Raw genomic sequence first — 20,921 nt, 5'->3', positions numbered from 1 at the left:
AGTACCAATACCTGGTTTAATAACCACAGTAAGGCTACATTCACACGATGTATGCCCGCCGTACCGTAGTAAGGCGGGCATACATCGGCGCTGCGGAGAGGAGCAGGGGATGAGCACAGCTCACCCCGCCCCCCTCCATAGGAATATACAGCGCACGGCGCCATATCAGGTAGAAAGATAGGACATCTCCTATCTTTCTATGGGCTACGGAGCGGTACGGTGCCGCACGTACAGGGTCGTGAGCCCATAGAAGTGCATGGGGGACATATATCGGCCGCATATATGCCCACCATACATGTGTGTGAATGGCACCTAACGCTGTGCTTTATTACAATTGCCTGAGAATCATCATCTTCTTCTTGACAATACCATATAGAAAGACACCAGACTGAACATGCAGACGAGCTGAAGCCTGCTATCCCACAACATCAGACCCCTCATTCTAGTGATCTGTGCGGGTCCTATCACTGAGACCCCCAACGATCAGCAAGGTAGGCCCTATCCTGTGGATATGGCCTAATTTATTTAATGGGAAAACCCCTTTTAAAAGTTTCACTTTTTGATTTGAACTACTGAAAAGAAAAGCAACATGATTGTGGTAATCGATTCATATTTGTTATCCATGGCCTCCTTCCTTTTAAAATCAACTTTTAAAATAATGCTAATTCGCCTAAAGGGCTCTTGGGGTTTAACCAGAGCACCTCTGTGCTGTAGCTTCACAGAATGTTACACTGTGCACTTCCCCCTCCAACTGTGTGAGATTAAACCATGGTGAGGAAACAGAGGGGGAGGGTAAGAAGGTGAGATAATAAAATTATTATCACTCATCAAATTAATATTCTTATAGTAGGAATAACAGAGGAGCAGTAGTACAGACGTAGAAGAACAGATATTGTCATTACTTGGAGTACATGCAGCCAGGAGATGTATGGGGCCCTTCTCTCTGTATAATCTCCATTCTGTTATTGACGTGTATTCCCGGATTATAACCTCATTGTTCTCTCCTCTTTGAATGAATTTGTTTTCTTCGCCTTCACATTTGAGTAACTTAATTTGTATTCAAACAACACAGTAATGGCAGATGCTAATTCTGTCGCTTCCCTTTGTGAGGAATAGCAGATATATCTGCACTTCACGCACAATTACCTTTGGTTTAGCTGATCAAAGTTCTTCACCTCGGAGCTTGATCCAACCTTAGTGAAAGAATAAAACCACTTATTGGGCCAGTTGTTTTCCGAGCGTTTGTTTCCTTACCTGTTTCCATAGCTGCTTAGTGTGGCTCAGCCATCGGGAGGGGACGGCAGAGTTGCTATGGGAGTGACCCGCGTTGCCTTTTCTAAATACTGATTACGTCCATTAGGTTTTGGCTAAGGAGGGGGGAGCGATCGCCTGCTGTGTGCACACGGCCCTGAACTTAGATCAGCAAAGGAAATGTCATTTTAATCAAGATACAAGTGATTATAAGTACCGTATGTTGTACTACTGGAGTGGCACATGAGGCCTGTAGTCTCTGCCACTCAGCTCAATAGATCTCTATAGTAAATAAGCTCTAATCAGAGATCATACACATGCAAAAAGAAAAAATAAAATCCTATCCGTCACTTTATATTTCTCCTTTTTTTCCTGTTTTTTTTTTCTCCTTTTTTAACGCATCTACTGAAAATTCTGTCTATATCCCAGATGACCAGTTGATTTTTCCCTGGAATGTTTTGTTATGTTAAAGATCCAACATTCAGCAGTTCCTTGTACCACGGGATAAGGAAGAACAAGCTGATTGTGAGGGTCCTACTGCTAGTGCAGAGCAGCAAAACTACCATGTGTCCTGCCACTCCATTCCTTAATATGGGGGTGGAGGAAATTGCTGAGCAAAGCGCTCGGAAATTCATGACACTCAAAGAGAACCTGTCGTCAGGAGATCCATTTTTAGGATCCCATAGAGCATAGTACAAACACTGACAGATGTTCACCAGCACTGTCCGATAGTATTGAATGGAGCTGCAGAACCCTAGCGCCACCCATTAGTGAGAACGGGATCCCCTGTCTCCACATTGCTGGTGGTTCGTCATCAGCGGGGTTCCCAGAAGAGACAGACCCTCAGTTTGACATCCATACTCAGTTTGTATAGCCTTTTATCTGGAAAGTTTACTTTAGATCTTGAGTAGAAATGAGCGGACCCTTAGTTTAAGTTTGGGTTCGAACAGCCGATCCGGCAAATTGACATCCCTTCTACAATGCCAAACACAAACTAAAACTACACGTCCGTTTATCTCTACTCTTGGGCAATGGCCCAGTGGTCACCGGATTCTCCCTCTGTATACTGAAAGACTATTTTGTCTGGAATATGGGAATACTGATTTTGTGATCCTAGTTATGTTGGTCTTATGCTGTGAAATCCTTCCATTACCTTTCCAATTTTTTTGTCCATGGTTTTATGTGGAAACATTACATTTTTTTTTACATTGGTACAAAAAATTTGTGCTGCATTAATGTTTAGTATTATGCCATTGCCTGCCAGTTGTTGAAATTTGTATTGAATTGCATTAGCTTTGTAAAAAAATGGCTGGTAAAGCCTTCTGACGTATCTCTCCTCTTACTATTATTACTCTTGGCCTCTGGATGAATTCATCAGCATGTTTTACATTTATACAATAGAACGGTTCTGTTTGTGTCATTAGAAACTGATTTTATAGTGATCAGAGCTTGTCCCCATGCAATATTTACTTACCCTAGTTTCTGTATTGTTGTTGTTACATTGTATCTCATTTTTCCTTATTTTTTTTTTCTTTCTTTTCTAAGAGCGGATCCCCAAAAAATAGACCTTGGTATTGAAAACTCTCATGTTGAGCAAATTGGTGAATTTTGGGTGAAACACCATTATGGACTAAATGTTTACACTTTGACCAAGAAGTTCCAAGTAGAAGCAAATGATAACATGGAGGACAATATTAAAGAACTGAGCGACTACATCCAAAGTCATTCTCTGTGTCCGGTAAGTCGTTGTGAGAGGGAAGGTTATATATATTTGATGCTGTAACCTGCTCATGAAGCCATCTCTACACTACATTTTCATCTAGGTTCTTTGGAATATATTTCCCTATATTTCCTCTGAGATGTGCCTATTGCTTCCATTATTATCACTAATTGAGGATATTGTGACTTCTTTTGATTGCAATATTCTCTTTTTTTTTATCAATATGTCATAGTTCTTACTTTGTATCCCTGTCATTCTGTACAGATGGGCTGCAGAAAACATTATGTTATAGATCTGTATACACACCATAAGGATGGGTAAATTCTTCTGGATATGACTATCCTACTGTCTTGCATTGTATGATGTCTCACGGCTCTGCCTTGGGCCTCTTTCACACAAACGAATGAAAACAGCCATACATTAACTGTACCGCACCGTTCCACACGGCTGGCATATGGCCACATTCATTTCAATGGGCAATATGGCCATCCATTTACATGGCTGTATTATCCATCGTACCGCGTGTTAGACATAAAAAAATATATACCCCTTTCTCCAGTATTTTCTATCTGTATATGCCCCATAGAAATCTATGGAAACATATGCATTGCATATCTGCTGCATATGGTTGTGCACCGCATGCTGCCGTGTATATGTGCATTATCCAGGGAGACCAGAACCAGTGAGAGGTGCATTCTGCCAGCCATTAGCCAGACAGCCATACAGCCACATGTCACTGTATATCCGCACTATATCCTTATAAAATATGGTTTGCTTGGAAAACGATGGCTGACAGAATTCACCTCCTACCGGTTCTGGTCTCCCTGGATACTGCACATATTTGCGGCAGCATGTTGTGCACATGTAGCACGTATGCAATGCGTATTTTACACGTTCCCATATACTTCTATGAGGCATACTGAACTGAGATACTGGAGAAAATAGGACATGCTCTATGATTTTTCATGTCTTGTTCATGGCATGGTACAGTATGGTATGGTAGAGGGTACGGCAATTGCCCATTTAAATGAATGTGGCTGTATGCTACCCGTATGAAAACTGTACGGTAAAGGTAGCGTAAGGCTGTTTTCAAATGTTTGTGTGAAAGAGGTCTATAGGGCACAAAAAATACTGGACTGGAGATCATACCTATGTGTGAAAGGGGGCTTAAGCTAATAGTGGACAGCAGGCAGGCAAACCCGTTAACATGGCACAGTAGTATTTTTTAACTTGGTCTGGGGTTTGGGTCCCCTGCGATAAGGACATTTTTCTGGACTGGTGGTTGCGCTGCCAACCCAGCAAATTGATGCCCCTAGCTATGGCTGTGATTGGCCAACGAAAATAGATAAAAAAAATAATCTGATTTTGTGCACACAAGTGTAGTGTAGTGTTGTAGCAGGTTTCTGACACTTAGAAATGTACCCAATGCCAGGAAGTTGTGGTAGTCACCACAGGTGGAGTTTGTCTGTGCTGCTTACTGATCGCTGATATGTCTGATGATTATCTATTCTCTCTATATTCCTGGATAATAATTGTATCTTCTTCTGTTTATTAGGGCACAGATGTGAAAACACAGCAGGAGACAATGTATGATGGGGATGGCAGTGCACCTCACACTGGTAGCGCTGCGGACTCACAAGCAAGTATAGGAGTGCTGCAAGGAGATGCCAAGCCCTGTGGTAAATCTGACAATGAGCTGGAAACCGTGGGTGGAGACGTTACAAGTTTTAGTCGTGATCTTGAACCCAAAGAGGAAGAGGAGGGGAGCGAATGTATTGTAAAGGCAGAGAATACATCAGTTACACAGAAACCAATCTGTCCCACTGAGGCACAGGCGGCTGAAAACCTTCTCTCCGGTGGAAACACAAATGAGGAAACTGGAATGACTTCAACTGGAATTGTTTTGGACCTCAAATCCTTGTGCGGAAGCGATAATGCAGATGAGGAAATGATAGGTGAAACCGAGAGCAAGATTCCAGAAGCCGCACACAAAGTCTCTAATCTCTCCCAAGATGTCAGTGTGAACATGGGACAGTCAGTGTCTGGTTATTGTACCGGTGCATCAGACACCAGCGATACCACGTGTCATACTGGGAGTAGTGAGCAGGAAGCACTTAAAGGGCCTCTCTACAGAGACAATCAGTCTAGTGAGATTACTAAAGAGCCAAGTACGTGTTTAGGGTCTGAATCTACGCACCCATGTAATGGCCAAAGGAAAAGTGTTTCAGATGGTAAAGAGGCATGTGACTCTCAGGTAACATCACATCACAGAACTTTAGAAAAGTTTGCTGAAAACCTGGTGCTGTCTGTTGTCGATGGAGTACTTGCCATGGGCTCAGACTATCTGAATGGGGATTTTGGTCTGGAATGTGGAAAAGATGTTGAAAAAGTTGCTGATACTCTTACGGCGTCCATTATAACTGCAAGTTTGGTGGAGCTGGAAGTTACCTCTGCAGCCGAGACTTCAAACAGTACAGGAGAGGAACCTCAAGAGGAAGTCTTGTCAGAGCTTGCGGTGAAAGACTTGATGTCATGTGACGCCGAGGTTCCTGTTACTACTGCAGAAAACACAACTCCTGATGTACTAGTGAATTCATCTCAAGACTCCCTCGTACTGTCTGATAACGATGAAATAAAGTGTATAGAAAATAAAGTGATTAATATTACACCGTCAGAAACCAGTGTGGCAGAGCTGGCGCTGTCTGGAGAGGAAAAATCGGATCTTCAGAATGTCACAGAACCAGCATCGGAGGACGCAGAGCCTAAAAAGCAAGAAACACTGCCACCTGCTGGAGCAACTGTATCACTGCAGAAAGGTGATGGGACATGTGCGAAGTTACACAAAGCCTCCGACACTCCCTCTCCGTTTAATAATTATGAAAACCAGGAAGTATTACAAGTGGATTCAGATCACATTGATGCAAGTGCTGAAATGCAGGAGGCTGCCGTGACGGCCGGCAGCGAGCTCAGCGCTGGTCACGGGCAGCCAACCAATGGAGATGGTGGGAATGACACTGGACTTGTAGAAGAGGATGCTGTAGGTTTACCACTATTAGGTCAGAGTGCGAATGTGGATTACAAGTTACCTGCAGAGAATGGAGATGCATGTAAGAAGGAAGTTGTGGATGTAGAGGATGATGGAGGAGAGGAGGACTCTGATGTTGTACAAGTCCCCCGAGCATCACTTCATTCAATAGCCGAGGAGACTTTACCGAATGGGGAGTCCAGTTCAGACTCTGCATCTAGTGAAGATACTGCCTCCTCTGACATCAGCGATACAGAAAAGTCTATAGGCACAGACGAGGAGCAAACTGTGGACCCGTTCTCCAAAGCCGTGGATTGCTTATCTGATGAAGAAGGTGCGGTTACCCCAGAGACTCCCCCGATAGCTTCTAATGGAGATATGTGTATGGCGGATGTCACACCAGCTACACAAGTCACTCCGTCTATTACTGACAAATCATTCCAAAGTACAGGTAGCTATGGGAAGGGTCCATGTGGGAGTCCTCACGTCCTGAAGGAAGATGACTCTGGCTTGGATTTATCTGTCAACTTGGAGGATACCATGTGCCCCAGCATATCGGACACAGAAATCGTCTCTGGTAAATTACTTTTTATCCCATATTACACTATATTTAGCTGTCTGTATAGCGGATGGTAAGACAGTGACTTGATCACTAGTTAATTCATCCATGACTCTTGCACCGGCCTGTACGCATTAGGAGGCGATATGGTTCCCATGTACCAATATTTTTAGGCAGCCATGCACTAGATTTAATACATTTCTTCCATGTGATAATTGCATTTCTTAGCATTTGCTATTAAATGCTTAGGCACTGTAGTTGGCCCCCTTAGTATTGCTTTTGGGCTCTTGGTGGCATTGCAAAGGGTAAACCTGCAGTATAAATTGCATATCCACAGTGGATTCAGGCTTTTCTCCCACTTTGCTTATACTAAAATGTGCGGATGAGTTTCCGTCCACAGTTCCATGAAGCAAGATCCACAATGTACAGTATATGACCTGTATGGACACTAGGGAATTCTGTCCTACAATAGTTAATTGGCTGTACAATGTTCCCTTCCCAGTACAGGGCTGTTGTGTTGAGCAATGGAAAAGATGACATTTCAGCTGTATATAGGAGTGGCTGATATCTGACACCGAGCGCAGATAATTGCCGCTAGCTCCTAGTTTTTCTCCAGCCTGGCTGGTCTGACTACTGTGTTATGGCAGACATTAGTCCCACACCTTCTATCATCAGCCGGGGAAATTTAAAGGGGCCTTACAGAAACTAATATGTATGGACGTGGCCAATATCTTTATTATCACTATTATTGTCATTTGTCTTATTGGATTGGTTTTCGCTCCTATTTGTTATTCTGTGTGTGCCAGTAGTAGGGTTTGGCCTGTACAGTTGAGGCTATATAGTGACACATGGGGGGGTTTTATTAGCTGTCAAAATTGAAATCGTACAGAGCCAGAGCTGGAAATGGATTTAAAGTGAAAGGGTGATGTATAGGAAGCATTAAGGGAATGTTCACATGGTAGAAGATACTATTCTTCATTCTATTCTACTGCACAGTTTTAAGCTTTTCAGATATGCATTTATTGCTAAGTGATTTGTTTTTAATCCTTATGCAAATAAGCTACTTGGTGCACCGGGTGGCTTTCATTGCTGCCCCCTTACACATTGCTTGACATGCACTGTAAGGATCAGATGGAAAGGAGCAGGTGGGCCAAGGGATACAGCCACACCTCCTAGTGCGCCGAGGGGTAAAGTCACACCTCCTGTTGCGCCGAGGGGTAAAGTCACACCTCCTGGTGCGCCGAGGGATACAGCCACACCTCCTGGTGGGCCGAGGGATACAGCCACACCTCCTGGTGGGCCGAGGGATACAGCCACACCTCCTGGTGGGCCGAGGGATACAGCCACACCTCCTGGTGGGCCGAGGGATACAGCCACACCTCCTGGTGGGCCGAGGGATACAGCCACACCTCCTGGTGGGCCGAGGGATACAGCCACACCTCCTGGTGGGCCGAGGGATACAGCCACACCTCCTGGTGGGCCGAGGGATACAGCCACACCTCCTGGTGGGCCGAGGGATACAGCCACACCTCCTGGTGGGCCGAGGGATACAGCCACACCTCCTGGTGGGCCGAGGGATACAGCCACACCTCCTGGTGGGCCGAGGGATACAGCCACACCTCCTGGTGGGCCGAGCGATACAGCCACACCTCCTGGTGGGCCGAGGGATACAGCCACACCTCCTGGTGGGCCGAGGGATACAGCCACACCTCCTGGTGGGCCGAGGGGTACAGCCACACCTCCTGGTGGGCCGAGGGGTACAGCCACACCTCCTGGTGGGCCGAGGGGTACAGCCACACCTCCTGGTGGGCCGAGGGGTACAGCCACACCTCCTGGTGGGCCGAGGGGTACAGCCACACCTCCTGGTGGGCCGAGGGGTACAGCCACATCTCCTGGTGGGCCGAGGGGTACAGCCACACCTCCTGGTGGGCCGAGGGGTACAGCCACACCTCCTGGTGCGCCGAGGGGTACAGCCACGCCCCCTAGTGCGCTGACCTTTGTATAAATATGTAAAATTTATTTTCTCTAAAATGGCAGGTCACTGAGAGACGGGATAGACATGTATGGAAGTCCTTTGAAGGGCTTTACTCCATGCTGTTCATACTTGTGGGCCGATTTAGGAGCTAGTAAATCTTCCAGAAAAATCAAGCATAGATGAAACAGGATCTTCCTTCTAAAATCAGCTTTTTAAATTATGCTCATGAGCCTGGAGGGCTTCTGGGGGCGTTGCCAGACCCCCTCACTAGTGCAGACTGTTACAGTGTATAGCAGCACTTTCCCTACCCACAGTGTGCTGAAACTTCCCCTGCTGCAGTGGAATTAGAGGGAAGGGGAAGTGCTGAGAGAGCAGAGGGGGAGACAAAGTAACAACCTGTAAAGCACTTCCAGGAGCCCTTCAGACTAATTAGCATAATTTTAAAAGCTGATTTTAGAAGGAAGGAGGATCCTGTTTTAGTAATGCTTGATTTTGGGGTTGGTTAACAATCGCACATGGACTGTCCAGTCTTCTTCGCATTCATTGCTCAGTTGATGTGTGGGCCAATCACTGGCCCTAAATTTGAAGTTGGTGGTTAAGGATTGGCCTGAAGTATGGACCTCACATGCACAATGAATGTAACTTTATCACAGATGCCACCTCTGGGGCAGGTGATCATCCTGTTTTCGTGGCTTTCCCCTTCAAGTGCTGTCCTTTTTGTTTTTTGTGGAAGTGTAAAGAGACATCAAAGGAAACACACAGGCAGCTTAGTCTTCTCTTATTACCTGTTACAGGCAGTCCCTGGGTTACGTACAAGATGAGGTCCGGAGGTTTGTTCTTAAGTTGAATTTGTATGTAAGTCGAAACTGTAGATCATTATTTTATAATTGTAGATCCAGACCGAAAAAATTTTGGCCCTAGTGACAATTGGAGTTGAAACATTTTCTGCTGTAATGGGACCAAGGATTATCAATAAAGCTTCATTACAGACACCTTACAGCTGGTTATTGCTGCCTGGGACTATAGTAAAGCATCCAGAGAACTTCACTAGCGCTCAGAGGGGTCTGTCTGTAACTATGGGTTGTCTGTAAGTCGGGTGTCCTTAAGTAGGAGGCCGCCTGTACTTCTATTGTTAGGAAGTGTCTCTATCTTGCTCATCTGCTTCTTATTCTGTATATTTGCATGTTTGTATATAGATATTCTCAGCCCCATTCTGCACAATGGGTTCTTTATCATGGTCAGGTTTCCTAAATAATTGCATCGAGCAGTTCCGCAAACTATTCATGCCTCCTGGTATTCGGGGATCTTATGCCAGCAGTCTATGGGCAAACACAAGTCAGAACAGAACTATGTGATAATTGCGGAGGTTACATGTCTCCTTTAGAACAGGGCTTGTTCCTCCCCACAGGTCAGGGCGAGGTGCTTTTTTTTTTGGAATTGCTGCAGCGGTTTGGGCAACTGACAACTGAGCTCTTCCGTTCAAGAAAGATCAGAAAGATTATTGTTATAGTTTTGTTCAACCTCCTCCGCTAATAGGCAGGGTACACAGACTGCAGCCTGAAGTAAGCAGATCTGTGTTGGACCGGGTTCACACCATGTTTTTTTGCCCCATAGATTATTTTGGTTGGGTCGTTGAACAATCCCCTTTAACAGGAGACAAAATTGTGTGAAGGATGAAACGTTTAGGACTGTGTCCAAATGTACTAAAGGAGTTTTCTTACAGTGTATTGGATAACTTTCCAATCTGTGAGGATCCAACACCGGGGACCCCCACTGATATTATGTCCAGGTTCCTCAGCTTTTATTAAAATGGGGGACCCAATATCAACTAATGGGAGGAGTTTAGCATGCGCCTTGCCACTCAATTCAGTTCTGTGGAAGTGACCGGAGATAGTTGAGCACTTTTTCATTCCCATTAATTGAATAAGCATCTGCTCAACCTTCTACTCCACCCATTTAGTGAGATTGGACCCACATTTTTCTAAAAGATTGGGGTCCTTTACACGTTATTGTTGGGGGTCCCAGATGTTGGATCCTCCCCGATTGGAAAATTATCCCTCATTCTCCTAATAGCTGGGAATCCTGTTCACATTATCAGTGTGGGTCCCAGCTGTTGGTTTCTCACCGATTTAGGATTAGGAAATCTACCATCTAAATCAGGGACACTTACTCATGCACTGTGACTATGATAATCCTCTTTAATTTTTTTATCCATGGCCTCCTTTCTTCTAAAATCAACTTTTTAAATTATTCTAATGAGCCTAAAGTGCTCTGGGGGTTGTTACCAGAGCACCCTCCATGCTGTAGCTTCACAGGCTGTTACCTCTTTAACCAGAGATATCTCTGGCCCAAATCTCTAGCTAGCTCTCCGAATTTTTCAATTGGACCCATAGTAAGTAGTGGGAACCCACACAAGGGAAATTCTAGTAATTTTTGGTTTCCATAGGCATGCCTCTCCTGGATAAAAATCCTTGAAGACCTTCTGCATAGGATTTGAAAGGGATTGTGCCATGACCATATACATTTACATACATAGGATGTACCGTATTTTTCGGACTATAAGGCGCACAAACAATCCTTTGATTTTCTCAGAAATCAAAGGTGCTCCCTATAGTCCAGTGTGCCTTATATATGAACCGTACTTACAGACAACAGCTGCCTTGAACTGTGCACAGGTCTGCCACCTGCTGGTCATTCATCCTTATAATCTGGTGCGCCTTGTAATCCGGTGCGCCTTATATATGAACCTAGACATTTTAGCAGGCATTTATTGATGGTGCACCTTATAGTTCGAAAAATACTGTAGATAAATTGTGTCTGATAAAACTCATATGGACAGACTGAAATTCTCAACTATTTTATGTCCCCGGGATTTTGCATATGATGAGCCCTGAGCTGTATTTTTAGTGCCAAGCGCAGGATTTATTATCCTGTGACTTGTGTGAATAGCACTGCTGAGGTCTGTGATTACCCATAGCGGTGACATGTCCTCTGACATTCTGTTTGAGGACAACAGCATCCAGCTGCACTATTTTAAGGGTCGTCTCAGATTTCTATGATAGGGGATGACACTTGACTTCGATGACTTTTCCACTTCCCTCTAGTGAATGGACCCACAGGTTGACCATGCACCCTTAAAGGGTCAGCGTTAACTAAAGTCCCATAGAGTTGAATGAACTACCCCTTTAAATATCTATAATATGTATAATGTTTCATCTTGTGCTACGTAATCTGTGTGTGCTATATAAATAAAGAATTATTATTATATTATTATTATGGATGCGCTTGCTTCTCTTCTCTATTTATGTGTAGACTCGGCAGCAGGGTGTGTTTTATAGCAGCCTCAATAAATTGGAGTTAAAGTGATCTGCAGAGAAGAGGGAATGTCACATTATTGTGCGAGTACTTGAGAGGCACAATATTGTTCCACTCACTTGTATGAGACAAATCTGCAATTCCTTGTACGGCCACTAGAATGTAGATGGGGTGCTTGTAAATTAACTTAACTGCACAACTTAAGAGAGGATACAGTGCTCACACTAAATTAGTTCAGAGGGCGGGGGGCGGGGGGGTACCTCCTAAAGTTTTCAACTTTCTCTCACACAAAAGGTGCATCCTGCCAGTTCTGTTAGTTCTCATTGGATTAAAAATTCTGATGGCCATGTAAACTAAATATAGCGATTTTTGGCAGATGCTGAATTCCTGTACAAGTGAGCTATTGTGTACAGCCTTCAGCTTTGAAGGTATCTGTTAAGTTATTAACCTTCTTTTCTATGTTTCGGCAGAATGTCTCGATAATAAAGCAGATGATGAGGTGGATTTTGGAAAACCACAGCTAAGTCCTAAAACTAAAGAGGTAAGTGATGTCCTTCCATTCAGTTTGTACAAAACTATGTTGAAGGGAATTTTTCAGTAGTTTTTACCAAGCAAAGCTGCAGACTGTGTTGGGTAACAGCCCGGTGTGATCTACCATTGTATGTGGTGTTAGTAGCAGCACTAAAAAAAAATAATTTATTGTAGGATTGTAGCTGTATTCAGAGCACGGGTGTGAAATATCATTTTACTCTGCACGTCCCCTCCCTCTGAGTAACTGCTATGGTACTCATAGAAAGCTGCTGCACAAGGGATAGCAGGGAGATTGTAGCAGTACAGTGAAGAGATCTCCCACATCAGAGTGCCCCGAATCCAGCTACAATCCTGGAATACATATGCAGCCTACCCAGTCCTATTGCTGCTGACATCGCACACAAATGTTAGGGCACGCAAATCTTTAAGGCCACTGCCCAACAGTGTCTACAGTTTGTATAGTCAATATCGCTGACATATTTACCTCAAGTGACACATTGGATGCAATGCCACCAGAAAAGGTGTCCAATCTAAATGTTTTGTTTATGAATTTATTACATTATTATTTAATTAGTTTCTAAAAGTGGTGAAATACAATAGACTTCTAACATCTAGCTATATCGTTTCAGCAAATATTGGATAGGCAAGGATTGGGCATGTGGAATTTCACCACGCTCGACCGTTTATTTTTATTAAAGCCGCTAATAAACATGTAATCAGTGGATCATTCTCTTCTTCTCTTTCTCCTCCTTCTCTTTCTCCTCCTTCTCTCTCTTTCTTCTCTTTCTTTGGGTTGATTTGTGTCGGTACTGAAGCCATAAAGTCTTTGCATCATATTTCTCTATGATGCAAGGACTCCCATCTTCTTGCACAGTGCTCAACCTGTGGGATCTGAACAGCGCATGGGTCCGTTTCCACGTACTGAGCATGTTCCGTGCACAGAGGGGGCCTTACATTGTGCCTATTTTTAGGTTTATAAGAAATTGAATGCATATAGGAGAGGAGAGGAAGATAATCTGAAAAATTATATAACAAAGTTTCACTTTTCCAAATGCTATACTTAGAAATTATCTTGCATAACTATGTATACATTTGTGTAGTTCAGTATATGGAAATCGCTTGCTATACTGGAGCTCTGATAGTTCTATTTTCTATATTTATGTTCATCTTGTAGTTATACAATCTTTATACCATGCTTTTATAAAAAAATATATATGTATGTGTATATATATGTATATGTGTATATATATGTATGTGTATATATATGTATATGTGTATATATGTGTATATGTGTATATGTGTATGTATGTATATGTATATGTATGTATGTATATATGTATATGTATGTATATATATGTATGTATGTATGTGTGTGTTATGACTCCGTAATTTACAATCACAAGCTATTTCTTGGTCGTCTCAGCCTGACTCTTGAGAACATGATCCTTGCGCTGTCCCGCGATAGGTTCCTCCTGTTGGAGGTAATTTTGGTGACTAACACCAGGGTGTTAACTTGTATTCTGTGTTCTCTGGCAACGAAGGAAAAACATCTCTCGTAAGAAAAACACGAGCACAGACTGTACTTGTATACGTAAAGCCACCATCTTCAGATGCCTGTCCCGCAAAGTACATCCTGTGGTGCAGGGGATCAAGTAGAACCCTCTCGGTTTTCCAGGCTATAAGTACAATTCTTCTATTTCGTCTGCGATTCTGTGTTCCTCTCTCGGGGCTTGGCCAGTGGAGAAGTTTGAGGAAAGTTTCCTGTTGCTAAGTTTTTACAAAAAAAAAAAAGTAAAATCAGTCCAGTCTTTAGAATAACTTGAAATAAGAATAGAATATACAGTAGACAATGGTGGAATCTATTCTAAGTGCAAACAATCGCTTTCCTTGTTTATAGTATTTGTAGCATTTGTGTATTTTTACCTTTACAGTTTTTGTAAACTTGTGTGTTATTTCTAATCTCTGGCTTATTTTCCCCATTTCTAAAGAAATATCTGCAGGAAGCGCTCAGTGTGGAGGGGTGAATGCATCTCTATGAAAAATGGTATTCTTCAAGGGCCTCGTGTATATGTTGGCTTTTGAAAGGATCTCATTGTGTAGTGTTTCTGAGTAATAGCATCACACAGCGGGGGAAGCTCAGGACCTTTCTTTCATACTCCATGGCCATTTCCAGCCCCACTTGTTCTGCTTTATAGGATAGCGACTTGTGTAGGTCGTTTCATGCTCTGCGTTGTTGGGCTTTTGTATCAATGTGTTGTCTGTGTCTAAATGCCATTTATATGCCTCTTCTTAACTTGCCAAAGTAAAGCTTCCCTGGTACAGTGTATTCCCTACAACATTGCACCCTCATTGTGTAACCCTTCCTACTTTACATCCGTAGATTGCAATGTACATACTGTACCTTATACATGGATGCCTCAGGCTGATTCCATTGTTTCCAAGTCAAAGAGTAGTTTTTGTAATATGATTTTGGGAGATTTATCTCAAAGGCAATTTTGCTGGAGACTCTGCCATAATTTGTGCAAATGTATTAAAAGGGGTTTTCCATGGATATAGGCCCCCCATATGGGGATGGGATAAGAAAAACCTATTTAAATATTGTGCACAGTTAAAGAAAATCGACCATCAAAATCCAACATGATAAACTAGCACTTACACATAGATCCGGGCACTGTGAATCTTCTTATATTTGCTATCCGTGGCCTGCTTTCTACTAATATAAGCTTTTAAAATTATGCTCTGCTCCCTCGGCACCCCCCTGCCACTTTTGCTGCTTTTTGTAATCTCAAATGGGGGACTGCACAGTGTAACAGCCTGTGAACCTGTAACACGGGGGGCTTGGGAAACACCACATAGAGCCCTTCTGGTTCATAAGCATAACTTTAAAGTTGATATTATAAGAAATATTAATAAATATGGAACATCAAACACTCCTCTTATAAGTCCCCTATCTTACAACTTTTTTGATATATTCTGTTTATTTGAATATTTCTACTTGGCCTCAATGGGTGCTACCACAGTGTACATAACATCTAAGTTAACAACCGTATACTGCTCAAAAAAAACCCAAAACAACTTTACACTATAATCTCTTTTGCCTTTTCACATTCAGCAGCATTGGATCACTTGGACTCATTCCCACTCTATCTCCTCATCCCCTGTGACTGTGACAGTGAAACAAATGCAATAGTTAACCCCAGGTGTCTTGCATTCAAACAGTACAAGACTTTGGGGTCTGGTTAAGAATTGCCTGGCTGGTAACGTATATATGATCAGGCTGAGGGCCGCCCCCGTGCCCTAGGGTTGCGTTATGAAACACAATGCTAGCGGCATTGTGTCCGTGGCCTCGGAACAAGATCCTGGTGTTTTGCATTGGGTGGGAAACACGTGATGCTAGTTATCAATTGATTGTGTTTCAGTTGAAATGCATATGTGTTCATTAACTCCAAGTGGTAAATCAAGTAATAAAATGTAACTTTTACTATATATATAGTAAATTAGTTCAAGAATCAAATGGTGCGTTTGTAATGGTATAATCTACTGGCAATTAGAAATGATAATCCATAATTGTAAAACAAAAATCCTGGATAATTAATCGGCATCAATAGCTCATAGCACATAGGATACAAGGTGAGTACATTAAGATAAATGTACCCAATAGAGGGTGCTTACTCTTGAAAGGGGGAGGAGAACAGGCTCCATATATCAGTCTATGTGCTTGGATATATTCCAAATGTGACGTCTTTATGATTAATGCACAATCAATATAAGTGGGAGGAGGTATAGATGATGTGAGGTTGGGTTTTTAATATGGAAAATGGGTATAGTGACCCTGGCCAATGCAGACCAATGGCACACGGGGCGTTTTGACCGTGTTTTGGCCTGTTTTTAAGCAGTCTGTCAAAAAACACATGCGTTTTTGACCAGTTTGAATTAAGATAATTGGTCAAACCTGTCAAAAACGCATGCGTTTTTTGACAGACTGCTTAAAATCGGGCCAAAAACAGATTCAAAGCGCCATGTGGGCCATCACCCTTACACAAGAAAAGGGTCTCTGTTTGATTGTTAAGAGAAGACTAGTAAGAGTGATAAAATTGCCCTTGTGGACTGGTCAGGGGAAGAAACTCCTACACGCCTTGGTGTGGTGAAGAATTGTACCAAATGTGTGGTGCAAGTTCAGCAGAGCTGCTGGGGACACAAGCTCTTCCCCGTTCTGTTTGGATTGCATTTCCAAACACAATCCAAATCAGAATGTGTGAACGCAGCAGAATATAACAATTGTAAAGTACAGATGAATAATACCAAGGGATGGCATATAAAGCCTAGTCAGGAGGGTGGCCTTGAGTAAATCTGGCACGACTATTATATTTCAATTATCTGGGGTGAGGGCTTTTAGCTGGACACCTTTACTGTAATTTTAAGGGGTTAAGTGTAACTTTGCCTGAGGTCTCCCAGATGTGACTCTGTATGAAAGTAAATGTGGAAAAAATAGCACATATGTTCCAGTGAATATGTGGCCCGACTTTTAGAATTCTGACTTCAGAGAGACTGGATACTTTTCATGGAAATAATCATGGAAAAATCTGCAATAGAGGGGCCATGTATACCATGTATTTTCTAGGCTAGTGGTATATACACTTTGTAGCTGAAAAATCTGCAGTATTTTTTAATGTGCTCAGAACTTTATTGTACAGGACCAGAAAGTAACCGCAAGAAATCCTGATGTAGGAAGTGAATCAACACTCAACAACATGTATAAAAATCATATACAAGGTTCAGCGGTCAAATAGGCCCCAATTCTGATACAATATACAAAATTACCTGTACAATAAATTTCAACAAATTCACTATAGGCATTAAAGACCAGCTCTGCTATTTAAGGGGTACACATGGGGGCACATTTACTTACCTGGTCCTAGGAGTTCACAGAAAGTGCATTGTCCAACGATAACGCGACTGTGCCGCGACTAACTAAGATTGTACGCCCAATATCCTGCATGTGTCACTTAAATCCTGCGTTTTTTTGTTGATTTTGTGTTTTTTTTTTTCCCCTTTATTAGGTATCTCTAGGGAATGTTTGTGCTCAGGTACATTATTCTTTTTTTTTATTAAAAAGTGTATTTATTAAGTGTTTTAAACTTTTTTTTTAATTACAGGTTGACTTGAACAAGCGATGCTCTGATCGCTTGTTCAAGCTCTTATTATTATAACATAGTGTAATACAGATAATTACACTGTGTTATGTAACATGGAGGGTGCAGTCACACATTGCAGTTAAAACTGCATCGAAATTAGTTTTGAGGTAGTTTTAGGTGCAGTTTTTTCAATTTCACAGGTGAAAGACATAAACTGAATAGGTGAATTTGATTTTGAAGGAGAAAGCTGTTCCACAAATGTCATTCACCTGTTGATTTGATGTCTTTTACTTGTTAAAATAAGTAATACCACCTAAAACCACCCCAAAACTAATTGCGATGCAGTTTTAACTGCAATGTGTGACTGCACCCTCCATGTGTTACAGCTGGGTCCGGTGTGTAAGCACCGAGGGGGGATCAGATATAGTGTGGAAGCCTTGTATGCCGCAGTAATTCTGATCGCGGGTGGTAGAGACGGGTGTTAGCTGTAACATACAGATGACACCCGCAGCCTCTGGTATCTGCCCAGTTCAGGAACCAGTGCCTGAAGCGTGGCGTAATAGTACTGCATACTGCAGGAACTCTCCTCCCGCCATGCTGTACTGTTGCGTCAAATGTCAGGAAGGGGTTAATCTTCTCCACAACAGTATCACGGACCTGCCTGGTGTGTTCCTTGGTCTTCATAATGCAGAACCCTGAGACTACGGAGATTTGATTACACACAGGGGGATTGTATTTATCATCATCAGTCATTTAGGAGAACATTAGATCATTCAGAGATCCTCATTGAGCTTCCGGAGTGAGTGTTTACTGCACTGAAAGTAAAGGAGCCAAATAATATTGCACGCCCCACTTTTCAGTTCATTATTTTTTTTACAAAAGTTTAAAATATCCAGTAAACTTCATTCCACTTCACAATTGTCTCCCACTTGTTGATTCTTGTTTCAAGCCTTTCTCCAAAGAAAAGGTAGAAAATTTCAAAGTGGCTGAACTTTTGCAAGGCACTGTAAGTTATGTATTAATTTGGGTTCTATGACTACCAGCTCAAAAGTAGAGAAAATAGAGCTTTGAAATGGATTTCCAAATTTTTGAAAAATGTATGTTTTTTTTCCCTCATAACTAAACACAAAAGATACATTCTAACTACCATATATACTCGAGTATAAGCCTAGTTTTTCAGCACAAAAAAAGTGCTAAAAAACCCAAACTCGGCTTATACTCGAGTAAAAAAAATATGTTTTACCAGGTTTTTGTGGTAAAATTAGGGGCCTCGGCTTATACTCAATTATATATACGGGTAATTTGAAGTACAATGTGTCATTAGAAAGCAATGTCAAAATCCCCTGGATATGTTACAGTGTTCCAAAGCTATAAGCACTTATAGTGACACAGGGCAGGTTTGAAAAACTGAGTCCTAAAGGGGTTAATAGAAAGTATTATTATTATTTCTGAATGCCTTGTCATTTACATTCAGTCTTGCTTTGTGGTTTCTTACATGACAAATTCTTAGCTTCTCATTTTATTGTTCCCCATGAGAAAAACCCAACATGATGTAGTCTTCTAGAATTGAAATTTTCAGACCCAGTTCCATGAATGCTTTTTCTCGGACTTCCTGCTTTTGTGCACTTTAATTTTAGAAAATGAGATCATACGTTGTCTCTGCATTGTTTTGTCCTGAGAACAGAGCTGATCATGTGCATCTAATATGTCTGTTTGCAGCCCTGCGACTGCTTTTCCCCATAATCTGTGAATATAATTATTATTGTTGTCTGCATCACTACCCAATGAGCGCCAATCGTTTATGAAGTCTCAGGCTCTACTACTTCATGGATTCATCTGTGATGCAGCAAAAAGTTGAAGAGGCTGGCAGTGTGATAGTGCCTGAGGGTGGGATCACACGTACCGCCTCGACTCCGTTTAGAAACCGAATCATAATGCACAGGGGCAGGCTACAGCCCAATCACACATGCGGTTTTACGGAAAGGCATGCGATCTGTAACCAGCACCCCGTGTCTTGCATTTAAACAATACAAGACACCTGGTGCAAGTTACCATCGCATGAATTTCCATAGAATAAACATCTGCATCGGGCTTTAGCATGCCTCCGTGCGCTTTCATTCCATTTTTAAATGGAGACAAAGCGGTACATTTGACCGCACCCTTATGTCGGTCAGATCCTGTTCCAGGCTTTGCAGCTCAGGCAGACTTTATACTGTCATCAGTGACCTCACACACCGATGACACACGGACAACAAAGGACCACATCCCTGCGACCAGGTAGTCGTAACTGTATGCATGCCCTGTCTCTGACAACCAATATAAGCGGCTAGAGGGCATTTATGAGCGCTGGATGAGCGTACTCTCCCAACTCTCTCATATATGAAATGACTACACACTTCAGCACACGTCACTGACTTTATGTCTCCATGCGGAAATATGGCAGTCATTGGTACAGACGGCCCGGGTACCATAGAACCATCCTAATCCGCAGCTCTTTTACAAATAAAATAAGACATTACAGAGCATGTATGTATGCGCACAATTTGCAGTCACGATGTAGGGGAAAAAAATCTTAATTTGGAAACAATTAGACTCTGTCCTTTGAACAGTCGGAGACTCTCTAAATGCATCAGCAGACCCGGATTTCATGCTCCTTTTTTATAGAAACACAAACATTATGATACCAATGTACTCATTTATATTTCAGACAAATTTCCACCTAAAATCGATAGATTGTAAAGTGAGTTCCTTGTAGTCTTTTGTGTTGTCTAGACAAAGCTGTGTCCCTGATGGTGCCATCATATGAACCTATGAAATATTGACCAGGTGGACCAATGTAAGTTGGTCTATATGGGCCTCAAATCAGACGAGAGTAACGTGGCTGCCATTGTGACTCCCCTGCGGCCACTTTCCCAACCACGTGGATTTAGTGGTAAGCGTACTTGCACACTGGTATGTGCATGTTAATTAAACCAGGTCCATTCTTTAGCTGTTAATGGCTTATTTTTTGTAAAAAGGACTTCTAAAAATATGCAAATGAGCCTCCAGGTCACCTGTGTGTGTCATAGAAGCCCCTCCTGGCTCTGTTGGCCCTCTGACAGAGGAAGGGAGGGTGGAGTTGGGTATAAACTCTGAAGAAAGGTGTAGATAATAAGTGGTCGGCCAAGCCAGAAGGGGCTTCTGAGATGTACACGGCTTCCCCTAAGGCTCATTTGCCAAAAAATAGGCCATTAACTGTTAAATGAAGGATGGATCCTGTTTCTGGGGGCACATGGCAGCATGCAAGTATGCTTGGATTAAAACTACTAAATCCATGTGGTTTATTTCTTGTAAAAAGAGGCAATATCCTCATCGATAATAGAAGAAAGAAAACCAGGGGTGTTATTTGAGGAGCCATAGAGCAGTGATTT

General features: G+C 42.5%; 1 protein-coding gene across 8 annotated transcripts in view; it reads left to right on the top strand.

The window, feature by feature from the left end:
- The window catches only part of AKAP13 (A-kinase anchoring protein 13), a 139,033-nt gene that overhangs the window by 50,095 nt on the left and 68,017 nt on the right, over window positions 1-20,921 (top strand). For 7 of the 8 annotated variants that reach the window (XM_072148544.1, XM_072148546.1, XM_072148545.1 and 4 more), the window contains exons 6-9: window positions 2,797-2,989; window positions 4,527-6,573; window positions 12,316-12,386; window positions 17,437-17,463. In XM_072148544.1, the coding sequence (XP_072004645.1) occupies window positions 2,797-2,989; window positions 4,527-6,573; window positions 12,316-12,386; window positions 17,437-17,463 (2,338 nt within the window). The remainder of the gene's footprint in view (window positions 1-2,796; window positions 2,990-4,526; window positions 6,574-12,315; window positions 12,387-17,436; window positions 17,464-20,921) is intronic. The other variant, XM_072148543.1, reaches the window with a different exon arrangement.

This window comes from Engystomops pustulosus, chromosome 4 (assembly GCF_040894005.1).
Source record: "Engystomops pustulosus chromosome 4, aEngPut4.maternal, whole genome shotgun sequence".
Classification (NCBI taxonomy): domain Eukaryota; kingdom Metazoa; phylum Chordata; class Amphibia; order Anura; family Leptodactylidae; genus Engystomops; species Engystomops pustulosus.
This window is presented reverse-complemented; position numbering and strand designations above follow the sequence as displayed.